Raw genomic sequence first — 18,860 nt, forward strand, 5'->3', positions numbered from 1 at the left:
TCATGCTTTCGGCCTGGCTTGAAACTTGTCTTTGAGGAGGAAAAGAGATTCTAAGAGAGGTACTTAACAAGTAACAACTTCAAAGACCGAAGGCGGGGAAGGAAAAATGAAATCGAACAAAAGAAAGAGTCAAAGAGAGAAGATCCAACATTAGCCCACCGCGGGGGTCGAACCCGCAGCCTTGAGATTACCTAAGCAATTAACCCGCGGCTTAAAAGTCTCACGCTCTATCCGATTGAGCTAGGCAGGCTTCTGGACGCCAACGATCACATATCCTTAGAGTTATTTTCTACGATTTTGGCTGCGTTATACGTCATTTTGACCGGTTCGTTCCGCAAGAGCGCCGCCAAGTCCCCGCTCGCTGGAAGTCGAACCGACGCCAGCTACAGTCGACTTCCCCACATCTCTGCTCTCGCGCGGTTATGTCGTTCCAAATTCCTCGCACACTCCTTTATAAAATTGCGCGTCCTGCGACCCGTGTCGCTGGTCGTAATGTCGGCCGCCGTGCCATGAGCTCTGCTCTCCCACCTGGAGCTCACGTTACAAGCGACAGGCCTTGGATAGTACGAGCCGCATCCTATGTGTTAGACATGTGCTGAATACAGAGATCTTACGGGAATAGATTGTCTCTGCTCTCATCTTCGGCCCAACAGTGCGTCCCCGGTTTTTTCCTTGGCGTCCGACGTCCGCTCACGCGAGTTCATTGATCAAAGGCTGCGTACCTCCTCTCGCCACCTGCTGCACAGAAGGCGCACGAAGCCAAGGATGCTGCTCTTCCCAAACATAAAATTCCCGACCCTGCGCGTGCCCCCGTCCCTGCCGGTGAGGACACCGAGAGCACTCCTCGTAAGCCCGAGACTGACCAGGCAGTGGAGGTACGTCCGGGGGCTCTGTCACGTTTACTAGGGGCCACGCACTAACTTCAAAACAGGGTATTGCCGATGATGAGGGCAACAAGACTCCCGCTTCGGAGGTCGCTGAAGCAACGAACAAGGTCCGTGTGCGTCCTCTTCGATGTATTCATCCTCCGCTTTACTTACCTCTATGTCAGGAGGAGGACGCTCCCAAGGTTGCTCAGTACGCCGGAGCAGAAACTTCCAAACGCGCGGATCCCGAGACTCACGATGCCGCGAAAACGACAGACTACGATCCGAACGTCGCACAGCATGCGGACACCGAGCATAAGGAGGACTCCTCTGCACTGGAGACGTCGCACAAAGGCCCTCGTGACGTGGGCGATGCTCGGGAGCGCTCAAAGGTAAGTGCCAGAACCAGCGGCGAGAAAACTGCTGCTCAGGATACCCCCATAGGCTGGCATGGACCCCAACACCTCTTCTCAGGTTGACGAGCAAGCGGGTGAGGAAGACAAGAAGGACGCGAAGCAGCAGTCCGACGAGGGCAAGGCTCCCAGCTCGGAAAAGAAGTCTGCTGAGTAGAGTATAAGCCAACGGACACTCGATGCTCTACATGCTAGCCCCAATTTATCCATATCTACGTATTTGATGTGATATTTCTTGTCTGCGCGTGTATTTTTTGCGCGCGAAAGAACCGGATAGGTCGAGTCAAGACAAGGCTTCTTCGCCGGCAGACCAAACTACTGCTTTTGAGGTCCCCAAACACCACCGACTTCGTGGCGAGGGATATTGACAATATCAAAGGATGGTCCATGGAATATGGCGGATACAGGTTTCTATCTGATAAGCGACGACTTCGTGGCGTCAGCCGCCACGTGGAGACGAAGGGTACCTCTGTGGCGCCTTTCCTCCCGTCTCCCGACCCCCATCCGCTACCCGCGACTATTTCTCTAGAGCGCTTATAGACCTATATAGACAGCCCAAGCTATGCCTCGCGATCTCCCCGGGTTCTACTGGGACGAAGAACGCAAGCGCTACTTTCCCCTCTCGTCCCGCCCCGCCGCCCACACCCAGGCTGGTCCGAGTAATCCCGTTCCTCACGGAAGCTCGAGGACAGCTTCTGCCCTAGCTGCGGTAGCTGCTCAGACGCTCTGGAATGCGAAACCAGATGCTCCTTCTCCGCCCCCAAGAAAGCGCCGTAGGGTGGACGTGCTCCTTCCTGACGGCTCTGTCAGCCGAGGTCTCATGGGCGAAGGGCTGCGTCTGAGCACAAGCCATGCGCAGATAAGGGCATACGCAAAGTGAGTGTGGAAGCACTGGCATTGGCGTCCGTGCCTGACGATGCGATGTGGAAAGTAAAGTCATGACTCACAGCCTGGGCGCGATGTCTGAGGGGAAGCCGTTTTGGCATGGGGATTGTATATTCTCGTCCATGGATGTATGTGCGGGTCTATTCGTTCACACAACTCGTTGCACTCATGATGCACTTCCATGTTGTCCAGGTGGCAGTGGAGGCTGACGGATCCCTCGTCGCGTCTACCGGCGACAAGGGCGGATGGCTGCAGACGTATACGACAGACAAACCTGGGTACCCTTACGGTGGCTCGAGAGAACTGTATCTTGGATCTGAGGTTACCGCGGTGTGTCGTTCTGAAACACACAGACTGTATGTTTCAGAGCTTCTCAATCCGACTCCAGTTTTCTGACGCACTTCTTTGATCAGAGCCGTCTCGTTTGGACCCTCAAGCAAGATTGCTGTAGAGAATATCGTGGAGGACGCTGAGTACGCCCTACAACCTCCAGCCATGCTTATGGTATCCCTCACCCTCTCGTAGGATCTGGAATATCATCAGTATCGGTGACCATCGTTGTCATGATGTCCAGACAGCACATCTGTTCGGGAAAAGCCTCGTCCTCGGTAAGGCCACCCTCAGACGCCTTCACGCGAGCCAAACTAACTTTTCTTTCTCAGGTTCTGCGCGCCGCGGAATATTGCTCTCCGACATCCAGGCAGGATGGAGCTTCGACGTTTTGCAGACGGGCAGCGACGTCCTGTCCGTCTACCAGTCCGAGGTAGATATCTCTCCTCCCCGCGGCGTGCAGCGCTCAGCATTTCGGTAGCATGTGATATACACAGGAGCGCGCAACGGCTCCATACAGTGCTTCGACAAGCGTCTCAACTCGCGGCAGAAAGGCCAGGAGCTCTTCAACGGCAAGTTCCGAGACGACAACCGGTCTGTCACCCACCTCAGCGTCGTCTACGGGACACAGCTGCTTGCGAGCACCATCAAAGGAGACGTGAGCATGTGTCTGTCTTGCAGCGCCATCTCCGCGCCTAACCGTGCCTCTGCAGCTCGAACTGCTAGACCTGCGTTTCGCGCGGCACTCGACACCCCTGGTAGAATACTACGGGCACACAAACTCGTACCACCCGAGACTCGTGCGTACCCTGTGCGCGCCATCGTTTCCCGCTCCCCGCACTCACGCGCGCACCCCAGGGCATCGCCACCTCGCCCTGCGCCTCGTACGTCTTCGCCGCGGGCCAGGACAACCGGATCCGCGCCTGGTCGCTGCAGAGCGGCGAGCCGGTCACACCGCCCGCGCACCCTCCGGCACCGTCAGACCTGGAGCATTCGCAGCTCCTGCGGCACACGTTCGGCGACCTGGTCACTGCCATATGCGTGACCGAGGGCGGCGGCGGCGGCGGCGCGGGCGGGAATGGCCTGTCACTTTGGGCCGCCTCTGGCAGACAGATCTACAGGTACTGGCTTGGGCAGCGCCTCGGGGAAGGCGTGAAGGGCTATTGAGGATAGGGCACGATTCTACACGAGCAATATTTGTATTCGTAGAATATTAGGTCAATTCTAGACGGGTCAATTGTGGAAAGCGAATGCTGGTATGCCGTACAGGATGATTGAGTGAACTTCAGAGCTATGCGCATGCATTTAAAAGAAAGCGTTAGGATAAGGTATGAAGCCGTTCGTCGGACACAGCTGATGCTTGAGATTGTTACAACACCACGAGAATCCCTTCTGCTTCGCTGCACAATCCTGGGGGCGTCTTTCCCAGAGGATGAGACAGAAAAGTCGTCAATGCGCATACGTCGTCAGGGGTCGCGACCTCTTCCTCTTCGTCCTCTTCTTCCTCCCGGACGTCTATAGACTTCGGAATGAGAGGGGACTCCGCGTCGGAGAAGGGGGTGGCCGTCTCCGTGCGTGTCAGGTCCGGTACTTTGTATATGCTGGTGAGATAAATGGTTGCATGTACAACTAACAAACACGCACCAGGCGACGCTGAGCCGACGCTCGCTTCGATCTCTCTATCTAAGTCTTCATCGTTCTCGAATCTGAGGCCCGTAGACGTCGCAGCCAACTCCGTGAGGGGCACTCGGAAAGAGACAGGGCAAGGATGCTCGGTAGCAGACACAGAGATAGCAGGAGGCAGAGGACGCTCTAAGACTCCCAGACTAGACGCAAAGAGGACGTCCAAGGTAGTAGGTGCAGCTAGTTCAAGTCCTAGAGCAGAGAGCATGCCAGCCTGCAGAGGCGTCAAGGAGGGGGCCGGCCAAAGCTCAGGTTCCGTGCGCGGCACAGGGCTTCCAGCGACTTCATGGAGGCTGTTGATAAGATTCGTGATGCTGTCGATGTCGAGGGACGGCGTGTGTCCTTGTTCCTCGGGGACGGAAGATGTGCCGTCGCGAAGTGGAGAATTTTCATGTAGGTCCATCGGAAACTCTATTGCAAGCGAGGCAGAGGGCGCATACGAGCTGGCAGCTGATGGCGCATCCGCGAAAGGCAAAGTGAACGTGGAGGGATGGTAGGCCACAGGATGCGGAGCTGTAGCAAGGCGTTCACGACCTCCTGCCTGCTGCACATGGAACTCATCGGCGTGTACCCATAGTGGTTGGTCTTGACTGCGAGTGGACAACGTAGGCAGTGTCGGAGCAGAGAATGAGCGCACACATTCCGGACGAGAGGGCACAGAATCAGGAGGTGCCGTTGAGAGTAAGAAATCGAAGATCGAACAAGAGTCTTCGCTAGGAGAGTCCGGCTGGGGCACTTCGCTTGGGCTAACTGTTCTGGACTTGCTTCTGCAACGCCTGCGGCTGAGCCATTTGCGTATCCACTTGACCTCTCTGCGACGGAAAGGAGTTTTGTCAATCGAACGGTGCCGAAAGGGATGACGCTTATGTCTAGTACAACACGTACAACCCGGTTTCTTGCGCCGCCCAAAGTATATCGTTTTTCGTGGCGCATCCTTGGGAACGTTCATGCAGACCCTGGAGAACAGCCAGCTGCGCTTTGTTTGCCATTGTTCTGTAGACACGAGAAATCACATCGAATGCTGGCTCGGGGTTCGTCATGGAACTTGGCAAGACTCGAGTCTCAGGGGACAATATCGAAGTAGCCGGTGGTGGGCTCTGAGAGCGTGAGGTGGGGCACACAGTTAAGTATGTATGAGTAAAGGAAAGAGATGCGCACAGCAGGATACGAGTGCAGAGTTGTTCACCACCTCCATAGACGCGCGCAATCGAAGTACATTCAAACTCTGGTACAGCACAGTCATATCCGGCTATCTGGCTACCAAGCTCGGTATTTATCGGTAAGACATAGAAAGAAGAATATATCTCTACATAACCCTACACACAACGTGGGAGGAATGTAAAACTCGACGAACGCAAATCGACACGAGACAAATCTCGCGAGTTTGGCACGGTCCAGAAACAAGCTGGAGTTACAGATCGCGACTCATCCGCTCATTGCATCGAATCTCGAGTAGATTGACCAGCCTTGAAGGAGGCCGTCAGTCACGAATTCGACTTCCGGCGAATGCACGTACAATGTACATACCTCGCCCAAGCCGTCATGCTTTGACTTTGCAAACAATCCACCGCCCTTCAGCGCCGTCCTTGGGCCTCAGCTCTGCGCGTGAAACCCTTTCTTGAATCCAAGTGTCTAGTAAAGATTCGTCATCGCGCTTATCGCAATGGGACGCAACACTTCGTAGCAGGAGAGATTGAAGAAGCCAGTTTCGGGTGATTATCGATGCAGGAACATTGCTGGGCTTGGGACACGATAGCTCTCGATATGCGCTCCGAAGAATCGTCCAAGTGGTATCCCGGGCGCGCGAACGCAGCGAATCCAGAAGGTCATAGAGAGCTTCGATGGCTAGGTCGGGTGGAGAACCAGATTGTGGCTCATTCGATGTTGGAATCCCGGCTGTATCAATACCCAGGGCTATCTCCATCGCGCCGCGTCCTGCAAGCTGCTCTGTTCTTGCATAATCATGCTGCCGAAGAGCGCGAGTCAATTCCCGGAGCCATTTCCTGGTGGTTTCACGAAGTAAGGCTTTCGGTATCAAGCCCAGATGTTCAAAGTACCGGCTCTGCGACGGATAGGCTGTGACAAGATAGTACAAGAGCGACGCGGTCACAGCCATCGAACACGTCTCTGGCAGGGAAGAACGCGTTTTGTACATGCCGGGAATGAGGTGGGATACGACGGACGCTGTGTCCTTTGGAGAGGAGAAGAGTATCGAGAGATACATTGATGTCTCGTAGACTGGAGTAGGCCGGTCAATACGCTATTTTTCTCCGTTTTACCTGATTTACCTTCGAGGGCGAATGCATCGCTGCGCTTTGTTGACAGAATCCCTTCACGGAGCTTTCCTAGTAGGGCATAAGTCAGCTCCCTTTCGGTTCAACGATCTCTTCCACGCACGAAAAAGGATACAGATATTTCCCCTCATTTCATCTCGGTGTCTGGTATCTTCAGGCACGTGTCCGCAAGGGTAACGCCTCCAATAATTATTGACCTGCAGCGTGATTTACATCGAAGGGTCTGGACGCTAGGCTGTAAAAACAGACCTTATCCTGTATGAATTGACGATATTCTTCTTGTAGCTTAAAGTCTCTCAGTCTGATATGCTAAGAAATATTATGACCAATCCTCGCCGATAGCGGACAAGCCACTCACGCGTCTCCATCCTTCTCCAGGCCACTACTACGACTGACAGAAGCCACAAGCTCCATGCGCCTTTTCGCAGGTGGTTCATACTTTCTGATCGGCTGAGTCCTCTGTTGCTGCTGCTGCTGCTGCTGTTGTTGTTGTCTGGGTCGCGGCGGCATGCTGGTAGTCAAAAGTCAAGCTGGTCAAGAACGGGCGCCATGCGTGACGTTCGGTGATCTGCCCGTCATTCGTCCTTCCCATGATCTACTGCGATCCGGACTCTGGTGCCTGCTATCTCTACCCGCTCGATGAGATGACCATCGACCTCGCTGCCGCGAAGACCCTCGAGGTCACTGCGACACCTCTCAAGCCCGGGGACGTTCCCCTACGCGAGGGTCCTCCGACGCGTGAGGAGCTCCTCGTCCATTATCCGGCGCGATTTACCTGGCAACAGCTGAAATGCTTCGTCAACTCTGGGTGAGCGATTCCACTGTGTGCGTTAGAAATCGAGGATGCTGACTACCTAGAACAAAGCGATTTGGGCCTGTTGAAGCGGGACAAGGCGCTCCAGAAGCGGTATGATGCCTGGGCAGTAGGGATTAGAGCAAAGTATGGATCTATGGGTGCGTAACTTCTAGCCGCATCGCGCGTAGCCTAAGGAGTCTCACAAACTAATAGTGAACTATCTCAAGACCTATAGATTACAATGGGGCAAGCCCGATAGACTATCCTTGCTTCCCTCTTCTCTACCTGGATTAGCAACCCCGAGGGAAACCTTGGACGACGACACGCAAGCCGAGCAGCAGGCCGACCTAGAACTCCCGCCCAACGCTCCGCCATACTTTACAGCCGATACCCCTCCAGAGCTGATCAGCATCATCATGAACGACTGGCCCTACTCTGGTGCGTGCGGCGTGTGTTCGTCGAGGCATGTTGAACTCTGACGGTTCCTATTACAGTCCCGTCCGAGGTCGAACATGCTCTCATCTGGACGCGCATACCTGCGATCTCGACCGATCTCCCACCGCCCATCGTCCCGCGCGTGAACCAGGACGGACTTTGGGGCTTCACGGGCATAACGGCACCCCCGCCATCGCCGTCACTGCTGCCGACGTACCTTCCCTTACTCGCCGACTGGGGCATCACGATGGAGAAGCTCATCCGTTCGCCCAAGGGTTCGGATGAAGAGGAGCAGCTTGTAAGGCAGGCGGGCGAGGAGATTGAGACGTTCATCAAGGAGAAGTGGAACGAACATGAGTGGGAGACTGCATGGTTTGTCAATCCCCCGGTAAGTGTCATGGCGCATACGTTGTTTCAGCTGGGATGCTCATCGTGCTTCGCGTAGCGTCTACAAAGCGTCCCTGGCTTGGCGCACATACACGTCTTCGCTAGGCGCAAATCTCCAGAGATCGCCACCTAGCAGGCTAAATGACATCAACTTAGCGGACACGGACTGCATATCCAGTACTCAGTCTAGACAAGTAGAAACTGGCTCTATGGCTTCCTAAGTGCCTGGTCGCCTGGACACTTGTAATTAGAATTAGTGATCCTACTCCCGGTTGAACACTGCTCTATCCTGTACACATTGGAACTTGCCACTTGAATGGTTCTATAGATACAATGGACGTTTCTGTTCCAGCTCGACGCTTGACTCTAGGACTTAATAGAGACTTTGCTCATCATGTCGGCCAGCTTATCGTCCTCCGCCTTCGCAGCGGGCTGCTTCGGCGAAGACGGCTCGGACGGAATGGGCGACTTCGACTCCTGGTCCGGCTTGCGCCCCTCTTCTTCGGCTTCCTCTTCTTCCTCTTCCTCATCATCAACAACGAGCTTGCCGCCGCGGCCCTTGAGGACACGGGATAGAATCTCAAGACCCTCATCCTCCTCCTCGATGTCATTCCACTGCAATTCGAGCAGTTTGAGCATACCAAGCCCGGACTCGATGCCACCCGAGAGGAGCTGGTACGTCTGCGTCTCGAAATTGTTGTTCTGTAGGCGTAAAGTGTGCAGGTTCGGGTTCGAGCCGTCCGCGAGGATCTCGACAATGGGCGAGATGTCACCCTCCTTCGTCAGGTGGCAGTCGGAGAGGTTGAGAGTATGCAGGCTCGGCCAGCGCTTAAGTACCCCCGCCATCGTCTTCGAGCCAAGCCTGCCAAAGGTGTTATCTTCGAGGTCGAGGAGCTCGAGGCCTTTGCAGGCGGAGATGCCCTGCACAAGGGCGGAGATGCCGTCCATTCGGATGCCATTCTGTGGCATGCGAATCTCGGTGAGCCCACCGTGCGCCTCGAACGCCTTCGCCCATGCGCTCGCCGAACCATCCTCGAGGCGATTCCGCCCGCAGATCACGGTGCGCAAGTTCGAGGGCGTGCCTTCCTTCTTCGAAAGCAGTGCAGATTGTAGGAGCGCATCTGCAATGACCGCGCCACCCGCAGGGCCGAGGCCGTTGTTGTTCAGCTTAAGGATCTGGAAGGAGCGATTCGTGGTGAGCAACGGCACCATGGGATTGACAGAGCGACCGCCAAAGGCATTGTCACTCAGGTTGATCTCAACGAGTGATGTCTTGTCTTTCAGCGCATCGCATATCGCAGATAAAGCTTGCGGGATCTCGGTGATGAGACGACCCGTGAAAATGTCTGCAAAATCGGCTACCTAGACGCGATCGGGAAGATTACTATATGAGCTTCAGTGGCGACATAAAATCATTCAACGGTACAACGTACCTTCAGGACCTTCGTCTTCTCGAGGAACTCGGCCAATGCTTGCGCGGCCTCAACACCGATGGTGTTACCGCCGAAGTGGATTTCCTCGACCACTTCAGGATCGTACTCTGCAAGGTGTGGTACAATGTCTTTGCGGGTATCAAGCTTCAGCCCACGACCTTGAAGCGAGAAGTTTGTAGGATCAGCGACCATACTGTTTTGTAGCGCGTGGATATCAGGGAAGTGGGTGTTGGGTGCGATGGTGTAGCGAGATGGTGGGCAAAGTGAGAAGCGTGACCCAGAGGGAAACGCGACCGAGTCGCGCGTGAAATGGCCGCTTAGACGCCTGCGGTTACACTTAGGACTCAGTGCCACAGTCCGCTACAGCATAATAATCAGGTCATAAGATAGCAATATGACAGTATACAGTACGGTAATAACACAAAACACAAATGCACCAGAACGACCAGATGCTTGATGAGCATTAATAAATACCGACCAGGTCCAGAAAAGCCTAGAGACCGACAACCTCCACAAGATCACCATCTTCCAACTCGGCGGTGCTAATCTCAACATCAGGACTGAGTCTTTCACCATCTACCATCAAGGCAGGTCCAGCAGACGCAGCGTTCTTGCCCTTGCGTCCTTTCTTGATAGGTGAGGCGGGATATTTGTCAGACAGACCAGCGCGCTTCAGGAACGCTTTCAGAATAGTGTTGCACTTGGTAGTCGGCCGAACGGTAAGAGTGATGGGTTTAGTTGCTGCCGAACGGAAGATGAGCTTTATCTTCTCTTCGTTATCATCGTCAGAAACAGCGTCAGACGGTGCCTCCGACTGGGTGCGAGCCTCTCCAGTGTCTGCACCGGCATCGTCTTCACTAGCCATGGGAGTAGTGTGGCGATGAGTACGAATGTAGTCGTATGTGGCCTTGTCGTATCCCTCTGGGGGCGCAGAGTAAGTATCGTAGATTCATATCTTTCTACCATGGCACATACCTAGAATAGCTTCATCCCACACACCAATGCCATGAGGAGATGCCGAAGGGAAGATACGTTTGCCTTCGTATGTAATGATAAGGTGGTCTGCCAGCACCCCAGCGGAATCTGCAGTCTCATCAAACATTTCTCTGAAGGAATCGCTCTGAGAGAGTATGTGAGGGTATTGTAAGAGTAGATGCAAGAAGCAACGCACTCGTCTCATTTTGTACTCGTACACAACCCGCCTCGGTTCGGGATTCAGCGGGTGGCTAACCCAGCGAACTCTTATATGTACTACTTCAGGCCCACCGCCGCGGATTGGGCTTGGGCTGCGACTGCCTACAGCACCGAAGGCGGGCGTGGAAGACATCTGACGTTGGACCTCCATCTTTGCCGTATTTGCAATTACAGCAAGCTCAGGATCGAGTTCAATCCCATCAATGGAGTCATCCCCAAGTCCAGTCGGTGAAGGAGCACGGGGTGCAACACCAAACATGCGCCTGGCAGCTATTTAGGGCATATACACAGGAATTAAACGGCACGCACCTGACCGTCTCCCGCGCTTGCTGTACCGTCGAAGGAAGTAGAGCGGGTGGGGGAGTGAGTGAACGGGAGCGGCTCCTGGCTTTCTTGTTTGCCCTCTTGGTACCTTCCCCACGAGCGATACGCTTTGCTGTTGGGGTGACCTTGTCTATCCGCCTAAGGATTTCATCCTCCTCGTCTGACGACAGCACACTAGCGAATGGTCGTTAAAAGGGAATGCAATGCGAGCTTGAACGTACACAATAGCGTCCTCCGATTTAGCCCAAGCAGGTAGGGAGCCGGCGTCAGCCTTTCCACTGTTCTTCTGCTTTCGCTTAGGCGTGGTTTCAACAACTATAGCTTCTAACTCCTCGTTCGATGTTGATTTCGGCTTTTTAATCTCGGCTTCTGCACATCTGTTTCAATCGCTGCGACGCGATATACGATCTTTAAAGCAAACCTTCGGCCAGTTTGCGCAACCTCATCCACGACTGTGGGTTCCGATTCCGGTTCTTGAAGAACAGCGCATCTTCATCTTCGGCATTGACATTGATGCTAACTGGCTCAAGTGGGGTAGGCTGCGGCGTATTTGATGCGCCTGGCGATGACGACGTAGGCTCTGTGGTCACTGTCTGTGGGCGGGGTCGGGGTCGGGGGCGAGGGGCCGGGCGCGTCGACATCGCGGTTTGCAATTAAGCGTGAGCGTGGGAATTTCGCGCGAGCGTGTGAAAGTCATTGGGCACGTGACGTTTTTGCCGCGACCCTCGAAGTCAGTGCTCGACGCTCGTCGACAACGAGCTTGTGTCTGAGGTTAAACTTACTCGTATCTTGCACACCTAGCGACGTTATTCAGTCTTCTATGTCGGACTCGCCGGTTATATTCAAGCGGAAAGGCGCAAAACCTGCCCAGCGAGCTCGCGCAGTCGAGTCTGATGCGACCGCGAACAGTGAGCCTGGTTCAGAGGCTGCAGCAGGTAGTGGTGACGAATCTCCCAGTGCCCTTGCTGCGAAGCTTAAAAATAAGCTTAAGTCTCGTCTTAAGCCAAAGACCCGGCTTAGCTTTGGTGTCGAGGAGGTGGGAGGCACACATCGACATCTCGGAGCATATACTGATGGGCCGTTCACTTAGGAGGGCGAAGAGGAAGAGTTCAAGCTCAAGAAGTCTAGTCTCAGCAAGAAGCTTACGCTGAACCGCCAATCTCCGTCTGAGTCGGTCTATAATCTCTCATATGTCTATCCTACTAACACCAACGGCCAGGAACGCGACTGCAGCTGCTTTCGATCCTACCTCCACTCCGGCAAGGACGAATGGTGCTCCGACGTACAGTGCTGAATATCTTTCTGAGCTCAAGGCGAGCACGCCCTCAACACGCCCTCGGCTCCAGGATGACGACTCTATTTCGTACGACGCGGATGTCTCTCTTGCCGCAGACACGTTGGCTCAATCATCCTTGGCCTCAATAGTGGACTTGACTGGTAAGTAATTTCTTTCTACCCCTTGATATGAAACGACCATCCTGTAGGAGATGCAGACACAGAAGCGAGTATTCTGTCAAGTTCTGCCGTACAAGCCGCGAAGGAGAAACGCGACCGGCTGAGAAAGATGCGCACAACTGCAGATGAAGATTTCATCTCCTTATCGGTCACTAAGCACAGTGATATACCTCAGGGTCCACATCCCGAAAGCCGTCTAATGCGAGAGGAAGACGAGCTGGGCGAGGGCGATGACGGTACGACAGGCCTTTAAACGACTATCTAGCGATCAGCTAATTGCTGGTCGTACAGAATATGCTGAGTACACTAGTGCACAAGAACGCATTGCTCTAGGCAAAAAATCCAAGAAGGTGGAGGCTCGGAAGCGTAGAGAAGAGATGAGTGAGTTAATTTTGGAAGCGTGAGTGCTATTGTTCATATAGACTGTATGGTTGTAATCAATGTAATCACAGGGAGGAGCAAGACGAGGAAACTATGGAATGGGAGGCTGAACAGCTACGCCGCGGTGGAACGTACGTAGACGAAGTTAAGGGAGAAGCAGCAAAGCCTGTCTACAAGCCTGCACCTAGTACGACATCTTCTAATGTGTGAGATCGCCGTTAGTTCTAACCAGTTCACTTCTAGTTCCAACGAACGCCCCGATCCCCGACCTGGACTTAGCGGTCGCCCGACTCAAAGGTTCGCTCACATCGCTTACTACCTCACATCAGCAAAACACTGCATCTATGGCTTCTCTCGCCCAGGAGCGTGTACAGCTGGAGCAAAAGGAGACAGAGATGCGAGAGATGATTGTGAAGACGGAAGATAAGCGAAGCTGGTTTGCCGCATTCAGAGAATGGGTGGAGAACATCGCGACTTTTCTGGACGAGAAGGTAGGCTAATTGTGCTATGCAGACAGTCATGACTGCTCACGAGACTGGTTAGTACCCTCAACTGGAGAAATTGGAGGAGGAACACGTTTCACTCCTTCAAGAACGATACGATCTAATCTCCCAGCGAAGACGAGTCGATGATGATGACGACCTCTCACTGTTCCTTGGGTCACTGCCTGCACCACCACAGTCGCAAGAAATAGACGAATTAGGTCGAGTTGTTCCAGTAGCCAACTCTACTGCCCTAATGCGAGACAGGACAGTTGCTCGTAGCGGTCGGCGACTCCGGAGACGTGCGCAGAATCAAACCCAAGAAGAGGAGGGTTATTCAACCGACGCAACTTTGCCACCATCCGACGCGGCAGATTTCCAGACAGCAATAAGCAAGCTACTGAACAAGGGTCAGGACGTCCTGTCAGACGTTCGAGCAAAGGACTTCCGAGAACCTAGCCAAGGCTTGGGCAAGTGGTTCGGAGAGTGGCGTGAGAAATTCGGAGATAGCTACACTGGAGCCTGGGGAGGGCTTGGCATGATAAGCGGCTGGGAGTTCTGGACAAGATTGGAAATCTTAGGCTGGGACCCTCTTGAGGTAAGATTCCGGCTGTCGTAGTTATCCACCATAGCTGATATATTGGGCAGGACAAGAGAAGCCTGGACACGTTCTCATGGTACAAGTCACTATACGGATATTCCCGTCCACGACATGCCGAGGATGACGAGGATGACGAAGAACCCGAATTGGGTCCCGACGGTGATCTTGTCTCGGCCATGATCAGTACCGCAATCATTCCACGGGTGTGCAAGCTAGTAGACGGGGGCGCTCTTGATCCTTACTCGGCGAAAGACATTCGAAATCTCATAGATCTGGCGGAGCAGATTGAAGCTTCTACCGAGAGAGACAGCCTGAAATTTCAGGTGCGCTAAATCACTTATCGCACAACGTGACAAATCCATTTATTCGCTATAGACGCTTCTAAAGTCGGTGCTCACCGTTTTCCAGCGAGCGGTCGAGTCTGCGGAGACAGCGGTAGCGCCATACCTGACTTTGAACCGGCCGCGCTTTGACCCCGAATCGGTCCCAGCTCGCCAACGTTTCCTCGCCAGACGCCAGAAGCTCCTTAACAACATGGTTCGATGGCGGAAGTATTCTGGAGAGCGCTTCGGAATTGGCATGCTCATTACCAACCTGGTGAGTAGCTGCATGCTACCCGTGGCCGAAAGTGGTTGGGAGGTAGGAGGTGAGGAACGCATGAAGAAGGTATGTATTTACTTCCATAAACCTTGAGAATATGGCGTGGAGCTCATGTTTTGTGTAGACCGCAGCCATGCTCCCCAATGAGCTCGTCCCTGTTGTGCTCGTGGACCGTTTAGAGGGCGGCAAATGACTCGGCAAGGTGCTGTGGGCAGAAAGATTTTCCCTTGCACCATAATACGTACGCGGCTAATATCTACTGGCGACTTCGCCTTCACCGTCTCGCTTTCTGCTCTCAAATTGACTTGTGCCTGTATCATCTGCACTCTACTTGCGTGACAGAGATTTTTATCCTCCCGAGATTGAAGTTGCACATCGTCGTGTGGAGGAGATCGGACAGTGTTCGTCATCCCCTCTACACGCACGGTGTTGCCAATCTGCGCGACGCCGATCCGTTGCGCAGTCTTCACACGAAGAGCGGACAGCGCGTACTTTACCCACGCTTCCGCCCTTTTACTTCTCTCGGAGAATCAAGACGAAGCTCTTTGGCCCGTTCAGCCCTTGGTGTCAACCACCAATAGCCGATGCTGAACGAGGCTCGTTCCGCTGTCGGATATCTTTGTAAAATGCGGATGATTTGCTCGTGCTGTCATAAACATAAACATGGAAAAATACAAATCAATTCTACTCCTCTGAGATCCTCTCGAAGAACTGCTTTAGCGTACTCGACAACACCTCCGGTAACGCCCCAACATCTCTGACCACCACATAGTATTCGAAAGGGAAGGTGTCCAAATAGCGCGTCACGGATAGCTCCATTCGCCCGTTAACATCCTTGTATGCAACCTGATTCATTGAGACAATCGAGTTTTGATTTGCGCTGTTGGTGGTAGTCGCGGCGACGTTCGAATGAAGGGAATCCAGGATAATGAAGACGACCATGACACGTTGCTCTTCGGCGCGACGGAGAACCGTGCGAAGCCGCTCGTGGTCCTGGCAGACACCGTCGGATATGATGATCTCCATTTGCCAGAGGTCAGCAGCCGTAGAGGACGACGCAGACCGGCGCTCCCGCGCTTGTTCGAGCATCGCAAGGCTGGTTTCCAGTAGAGACAACACCTGTGTCGCCTTCTGGTCGAAGCGGAATGCGTCGATGATTTTCGCGCCGGCTTGGTCAGTGAACGGTCCACTCCCGAACCCATGTAGGACCTCGACGGTCTGGCCGAACTTGGCGATGCCAACGTCACCGACCTCGAGTCGGCTAAGTGCCTTGGAGACAAGCGCGAGCGTCTGAAACGCGAGATGGACAGAGTGCGACTCCGCCATGGAGCGTGAGTCATCGAGTGCGATGAGCACCTGGTACTCGCGCTGGCTCGGTCGAGTGCGACGCAGCCAGATCTTGTCTTTTGTGTACTCGGAGGCGATGTACGGAATAATCTTCTTCATGTTCAGACGCTTGCCAGTGCGGTAGTCACCCTTGAGTCTTGTTGCTCGCGTGGGCTCAAGGATCAGGCGGAGCTGCTCGCAAAGAGCATATGAGAGATCGTGTGTTAGAGATTCGTAACGCCGCCAAATGCGTTCCGCATCGTCGATCGGCTGGCCACGCGCTTGCCACTCTCGCACCTCGAGCTCGAGCTTGCTATCGGCTTCGTCCTCGTCTTCTTTCAGGACACGGTCTGCGACAGGTGTTGATGGCATCCCTACATCACCCGCAAGTCTAGACTTATTGAGATCAGACGATGTCATGATGCTCTCAACAGCCGAGTTCATGGCCTCGGAGGTCGCCTCGGCCTCCAGCGCAGACAAGGTGCCATGCTCGGGCTGAATTGGCTGCGGCTTGTCTAGCAATTCTGTGTCGACATCCATCGCGACGGGGTCCACAGGCGCCTGCTCATCGTCTACGAGGTCGAGTTCGCGCAGCTTCGCTACCTCGTCCTGACGTGCTGGACCGAGGGCTTGCATATCCTCTTGAGTATCATCATCCTGCACATGTTCGACCTGAGCGGGCCTGGTATCGTCTATGCCCTGTTTCTGATCCGCGGACTCTGGGCTACCCTCCAAGATTTCATTAAAACGCTGAGAGATCTCACGCAAGGCGTCACCAAGGTTTCGCAAAGGGTTCGCCGCGAGTGGTTGCTGCCGAGCTTCGCTTTGATAGACGGAACGAGACCCTGAGGCGTCGTTACCGGTAGCATTATGAGGAGTTGAGCTTGCCGCGGCCTCGCTCCGAGAAGGTTCCTCCATCTCCACTTCGTCATTTTCCTCTTGGGGTCTGGAATGAAGTCAGTACAGCTAGCTATTCGTGGAAATTGAGAGACAAGACGTACGTCTCGGACTTGACAGCATGTTGAGCGTGCTGCTCGGAAGACCCTGCCGAGGGGCCTCGCCGACCTCTCGAGCTGTCTTCCATGCTCTCTGCCGATTCGGGTTTCACACCTGAAGGCTCTGCTGACGGGGCTTCCTCGCCAGAGCCTTTGCCATCGCCGGCGTGCGTGTCAGCCTGAGCGACTGCATCGTTCTCGGTTTCATCTACCGTACCCTCAGGTTGATTGATATCTTCTTGTATCGCCTGCGGTTGGCCGATGTGGTCGTCCTCGCTCGTCGAATCATCCTGGCCCGCCTTTTCGTCTCCACTCAGCTCCACGTTTTCCTCATCAACTTCTTCATCCATGAGATCGTCTTCTATGTCGCCGCAAGCATCTTGCTCTTGAGTATCCTGGTCCATCTCCATGTTCTCCGGGAGATCCAAAGCGTTTGCCTCCTGAATGTGCTCATCCATAGGCGCACCGTCGGCTCCGACAGGTTCCTCGTCGGACATCGGTGCCTCGCCCTCGTCTTCCATTGACTGCTCTTGATTCTCGTCACCCCCACCTTGCGCCTCTTCCTTCTTCTCTGGCCCACCCTGCTCTACTTTCTTCGCCGCCATCTCAGACTGCCCCGATTGCTGCTTTGAATGATCCTGATCCGTCTTCCCCGAATCCTCCTTGTCCTCTGGCCCTTTCTCGTCTCCCCATAGCTTCTCGTCCACTGCATTCTGATCTGTAGGGTCGACATCACCAATTTGCTCGTCCGGATCAGCATTGCCGTCCTCCTCTTCGTCTTTCTCGCCCTCGTCTTCTGCTTCAGGCACATCCTGCATGTCGCCGCCGATGTCTTCGCTCATCTCAATTGCGCTCCCTTCTTCCGCTCGCTCCACCTTCTCGTCCGCTTGATCCTCTTCGCCCTGCAAACCCTCTACCTGACTCTCCTCTTGGATCTCCTTGCTAACATTCTCACTTCCTGACCCTTCGCCAAGACCTGTCCCCTCCGTCGTCTCCTGCCCTTCGCTGCCTTCTTCTGTACCCTCGGTGTCCTTCGGCTGGCAGAACCCGTCCTTAGCGATCGTGCACACAGTGGAGCAGAGCGTGAGGTTGAGCTTGAATAGCGCTTTCGACCAGTTCGCGTGGTTGCGGACTTGAGCTTCGACAAGGACAAGGTACCGCTGCAAGAAGGGTAACAAGCGAGACACAGATGTTTGCACCTGATCGGAGCCGATCTGGGTCAGATATTTCAGAAGCGACTGGAGGTCTCCTAAGACAAGGCCGACACCAAGCTTCTCAGAGAGCCTGCAGATAAGCCAGCTGTCGTCGCGGAGGTAGTTCTCTCGTTCCTCGTCTTGCACCTCCTGCACATTATTGCAAATCACAAGCACAGACTGCACTGATAGAAGCATGCTGTCAATGACCTCGCGGGGTGTCGTAATGTCCTGGTCCCTGGCGGTGTGAGGTATCTGAAGTGTCTTGCCTTCAAGCCATGTCAAGGCTGGTCGGGTGAAACGAGACAGTAAGGGTGTTGAATCCGTAGACCACCGACGAAGGCAATCCCTGATCCTAGTAAACTCCTCCACTGCGGACAACAGGGAGTGATACTCGTCTAGAATGGCATGAGATATGTTGCTTTCTACCTAAGGGAAGTGGACGTACCGCGTAGGATAAGAGGATATCCGGACGATTGCAGCCTAGCTGCAAGTTCTTGAAGGGCCCGAGAGATCGGTGTCAAGGCCAGACGAAGCGTGGAGAGTTCGTTCAGGAGCGCAGCAGGGATGGTTACGCTCGGGATGTCGACTTGTATGTCATGAAGATGCTCGAGAAGCTCATCGAGCACGGCGATAACCTTGTGAGAAGTGTCCTTTGCAGCGAAGGCAATATCCATGGCTTTACCACCCCCAAGACGAATATCTGGGCAAGTCTGAATTGCCGTCAGGCGCTGATACATGGCGTCGAGGGCGCTGTACTGGCTGAGAATATCCGCTAAGCTGGAAG

The 18,860-nt window shown here is 54.2% G+C and overlaps 8 protein-coding genes and 1 non-coding gene across 9 annotated transcripts; 4 read left to right on the forward strand and 5 right to left on the reverse strand.

Annotated features, from left to right (window-relative positions):
- Positions 1-152: 152 nt before the first annotated feature.
- Positions 153-250, reverse strand: PHACADRAFT_t133. Its single transcript has one exon. It is a non-coding gene; the product is annotated as a tRNA-Lys (tRNA).
- Positions 251-509: 259 nt separating this feature from the next.
- PHACADRAFT_199110 (uncharacterized protein) lies at positions 510-1,436 on the forward strand (the record flags this gene model as incomplete). The annotated part of the gene is made up of 6 exons (XM_007399349.1): positions 510-563; positions 623-652; positions 714-875; positions 932-1,000; positions 1,052-1,258; positions 1,311-1,436. 6 exons carry the CDS (start codon positions 510-512, stop codon positions 1,434-1,436), a joined length of 648 nt encoding a protein of 215 aa, XP_007399411.1.
- Positions 1,437-1,790: 354 nt separating this feature from the next.
- PHACADRAFT_212242 (uncharacterized protein) lies at positions 1,791-4,080 on the forward strand. The gene is made up of 9 exons (XM_007399350.1): positions 1,791-2,155; positions 2,229-2,292; positions 2,357-2,520; positions 2,578-2,637; positions 2,690-2,772; positions 2,827-2,927; positions 2,976-3,152; positions 3,208-3,294; positions 3,353-4,080. Exons 1-9 carry the CDS (start codon positions 1,842-1,844, stop codon positions 3,659-3,661), a joined length of 1,359 nt encoding a protein of 452 aa, XP_007399412.1. The 5' UTR covers positions 1,791-1,841; the 3' UTR covers positions 3,662-4,080.
- Positions 4,081-5,346: 1,266 nt separating this feature from the next.
- On the reverse strand, positions 5,347-6,567 carry PHACADRAFT_261845 (uncharacterized protein). The gene has a single exon (XM_007399351.1). The coding sequence runs from the start codon at positions 6,399-6,401 to the stop codon at positions 5,718-5,720; it is 684 nt and encodes a 227-aa protein (XP_007399413.1). The 5' UTR covers positions 6,402-6,567; the 3' UTR covers positions 5,347-5,717.
- A 242-nt stretch (positions 6,568-6,809) lies between these two features.
- PHACADRAFT_261847 (uncharacterized protein) lies at positions 6,810-7,443 on the forward strand. Its single transcript, XM_007399352.1, has one exon. The coding sequence runs from the start codon at positions 7,062-7,064 to the stop codon at positions 7,281-7,283; it is 222 nt and encodes a 73-aa protein (XP_007399414.1). The 5' UTR covers positions 6,810-7,061; the 3' UTR covers positions 7,284-7,443.
- A 684-nt stretch (positions 7,444-8,127) lies between these two features.
- On the reverse strand, positions 8,128-9,792 carry PHACADRAFT_150139 (uncharacterized protein). Its single transcript, XM_007399353.1, has 2 exons — positions 9,523-9,792; positions 8,128-9,451 (listed from the first exon to the last, which is right to left on the reverse strand). Exons 1-2 carry the CDS (start codon positions 9,712-9,714, stop codon positions 8,456-8,458), a joined length of 1,188 nt encoding a protein of 395 aa, XP_007399415.1. The 5' UTR covers positions 9,715-9,792; the 3' UTR covers positions 8,128-8,455.
- A 150-nt stretch (positions 9,793-9,942) lies between these two features.
- Positions 9,943-11,520, reverse strand: PHACADRAFT_261849 (uncharacterized protein). The gene is made up of 6 exons (XM_007399354.1): positions 11,462-11,520; positions 11,262-11,409; positions 11,026-11,214; positions 10,694-10,979; positions 10,498-10,642; positions 9,943-10,443 (listed from the first exon to the last, which is right to left on the reverse strand). Exons 1-6 carry the CDS (start codon positions 11,484-11,486, stop codon positions 10,016-10,018), a joined length of 1,221 nt encoding a protein of 406 aa, XP_007399416.1. The 5' UTR covers positions 11,487-11,520; the 3' UTR covers positions 9,943-10,015.
- A 710-nt stretch (positions 11,521-12,230) lies between these two features.
- On the forward strand, positions 12,231-14,752 carry PHACADRAFT_31439 (uncharacterized protein; the record flags this gene model as incomplete). The annotated part of the gene is made up of 9 exons (XM_007399190.1): positions 12,231-12,477; positions 12,525-12,731; positions 12,787-12,895; positions 12,948-13,082; positions 13,109-13,367; positions 13,420-13,956; positions 14,007-14,282; positions 14,335-14,625; positions 14,684-14,752. 9 exons carry the CDS (start codon positions 12,231-12,233, stop codon positions 14,750-14,752), a joined length of 2,130 nt encoding a protein of 709 aa, XP_007399252.1.
- PHACADRAFT_261853 (uncharacterized protein) lies at positions 14,669-16,855 on the reverse strand. The gene has a single exon (XM_007399355.1). The coding sequence runs from the start codon at positions 16,801-16,803 to the stop codon at positions 15,244-15,246; it is 1,560 nt and encodes a 519-aa protein (XP_007399417.1). The 5' UTR covers positions 16,804-16,855; the 3' UTR covers positions 14,669-15,243.
- Positions 16,856-18,860: the final 2,005 nt, after the last annotated feature.

Source organism: Phanerochaete carnosa (assembly GCF_000300595.1).
Source record: "Phanerochaete carnosa HHB-10118-sp unplaced genomic scaffold PHACAscaffold_9, whole genome shotgun sequence".
In the NCBI taxonomy this organism is placed as follows: domain Eukaryota; kingdom Fungi; phylum Basidiomycota; class Agaricomycetes; order Polyporales; family Phanerochaetaceae; genus Phanerochaete; species Phanerochaete carnosa.

Bases quoted from the DNA above. Each gene is read 5' to 3' on its own strand.
- PHACADRAFT_212242 (XM_007399350.1), top strand. From the start codon at position 1,842: ATGCCTCGCGATCTCCCCGGGTTCTACTGGGACGAAGAACGCAAGCGC. The intron at 2,293-2,356 runs GTATGTGCGGGT...CATGTTGTCCAG, and splicing joins GTATATTCTCGTCCATGGAT to GTGGCAGTGGAGGCTGACGG. The intron at 2,638-2,689 runs GTACGCCCTACA...ACCCTCTCGTAG, and splicing joins AATATCGTGGAGGACGCTGA to GATCTGGAATATCATCAGTA.
- PHACADRAFT_261845 (XM_007399351.1), bottom strand. From the start codon at position 6,401: ATGTATCTCTCGATACTCTTCTCCTCTCCAAAGGACACAGCGTCCGTC.
- PHACADRAFT_261847 (XM_007399352.1), top strand. From the start codon at position 7,062: ATGATCTACTGCGATCCGGACTCTGGTGCCTGCTATCTCTACCCGCTC.
- PHACADRAFT_150139 (XM_007399353.1), bottom strand. From the start codon at position 9,714: ATGGTCGCTGATCCTACAAACTTCTCGCTTCAAGGTCGTGGGCTGAAG. The intron at 9,452-9,522 runs GTACGTTGTACC...GATCGCGTCTAG, and splicing joins AGAAGACGAAGGTCCTGAAG to GTAGCCGATTTTGCAGACAT.
- PHACADRAFT_261849 (XM_007399354.1), bottom strand. From the start codon at position 11,486: ATGAGGTTGCGCAAACTGGCCGAAG. The intron at 11,410-11,461 runs GTTTGCTTTAAA...ACAGATGTGCAG, and splicing joins GTTGCGCAAACTGGCCGAAG to AAGCCGAGATTAAAAAGCCG. The intron at 10,444-10,497 runs GTATGTGCCATG...CTGCGCCCCCAG, and splicing joins GTGGGATGAAGCTATTCTAG to AGGGATACGACAAGGCCACA.
- PHACADRAFT_261853 (XM_007399355.1), bottom strand. From the start codon at position 16,803: ATGGAGGAACCTTCTCGGAGCGAGGCCGCGGCAAGCTCAACTCCTCAT.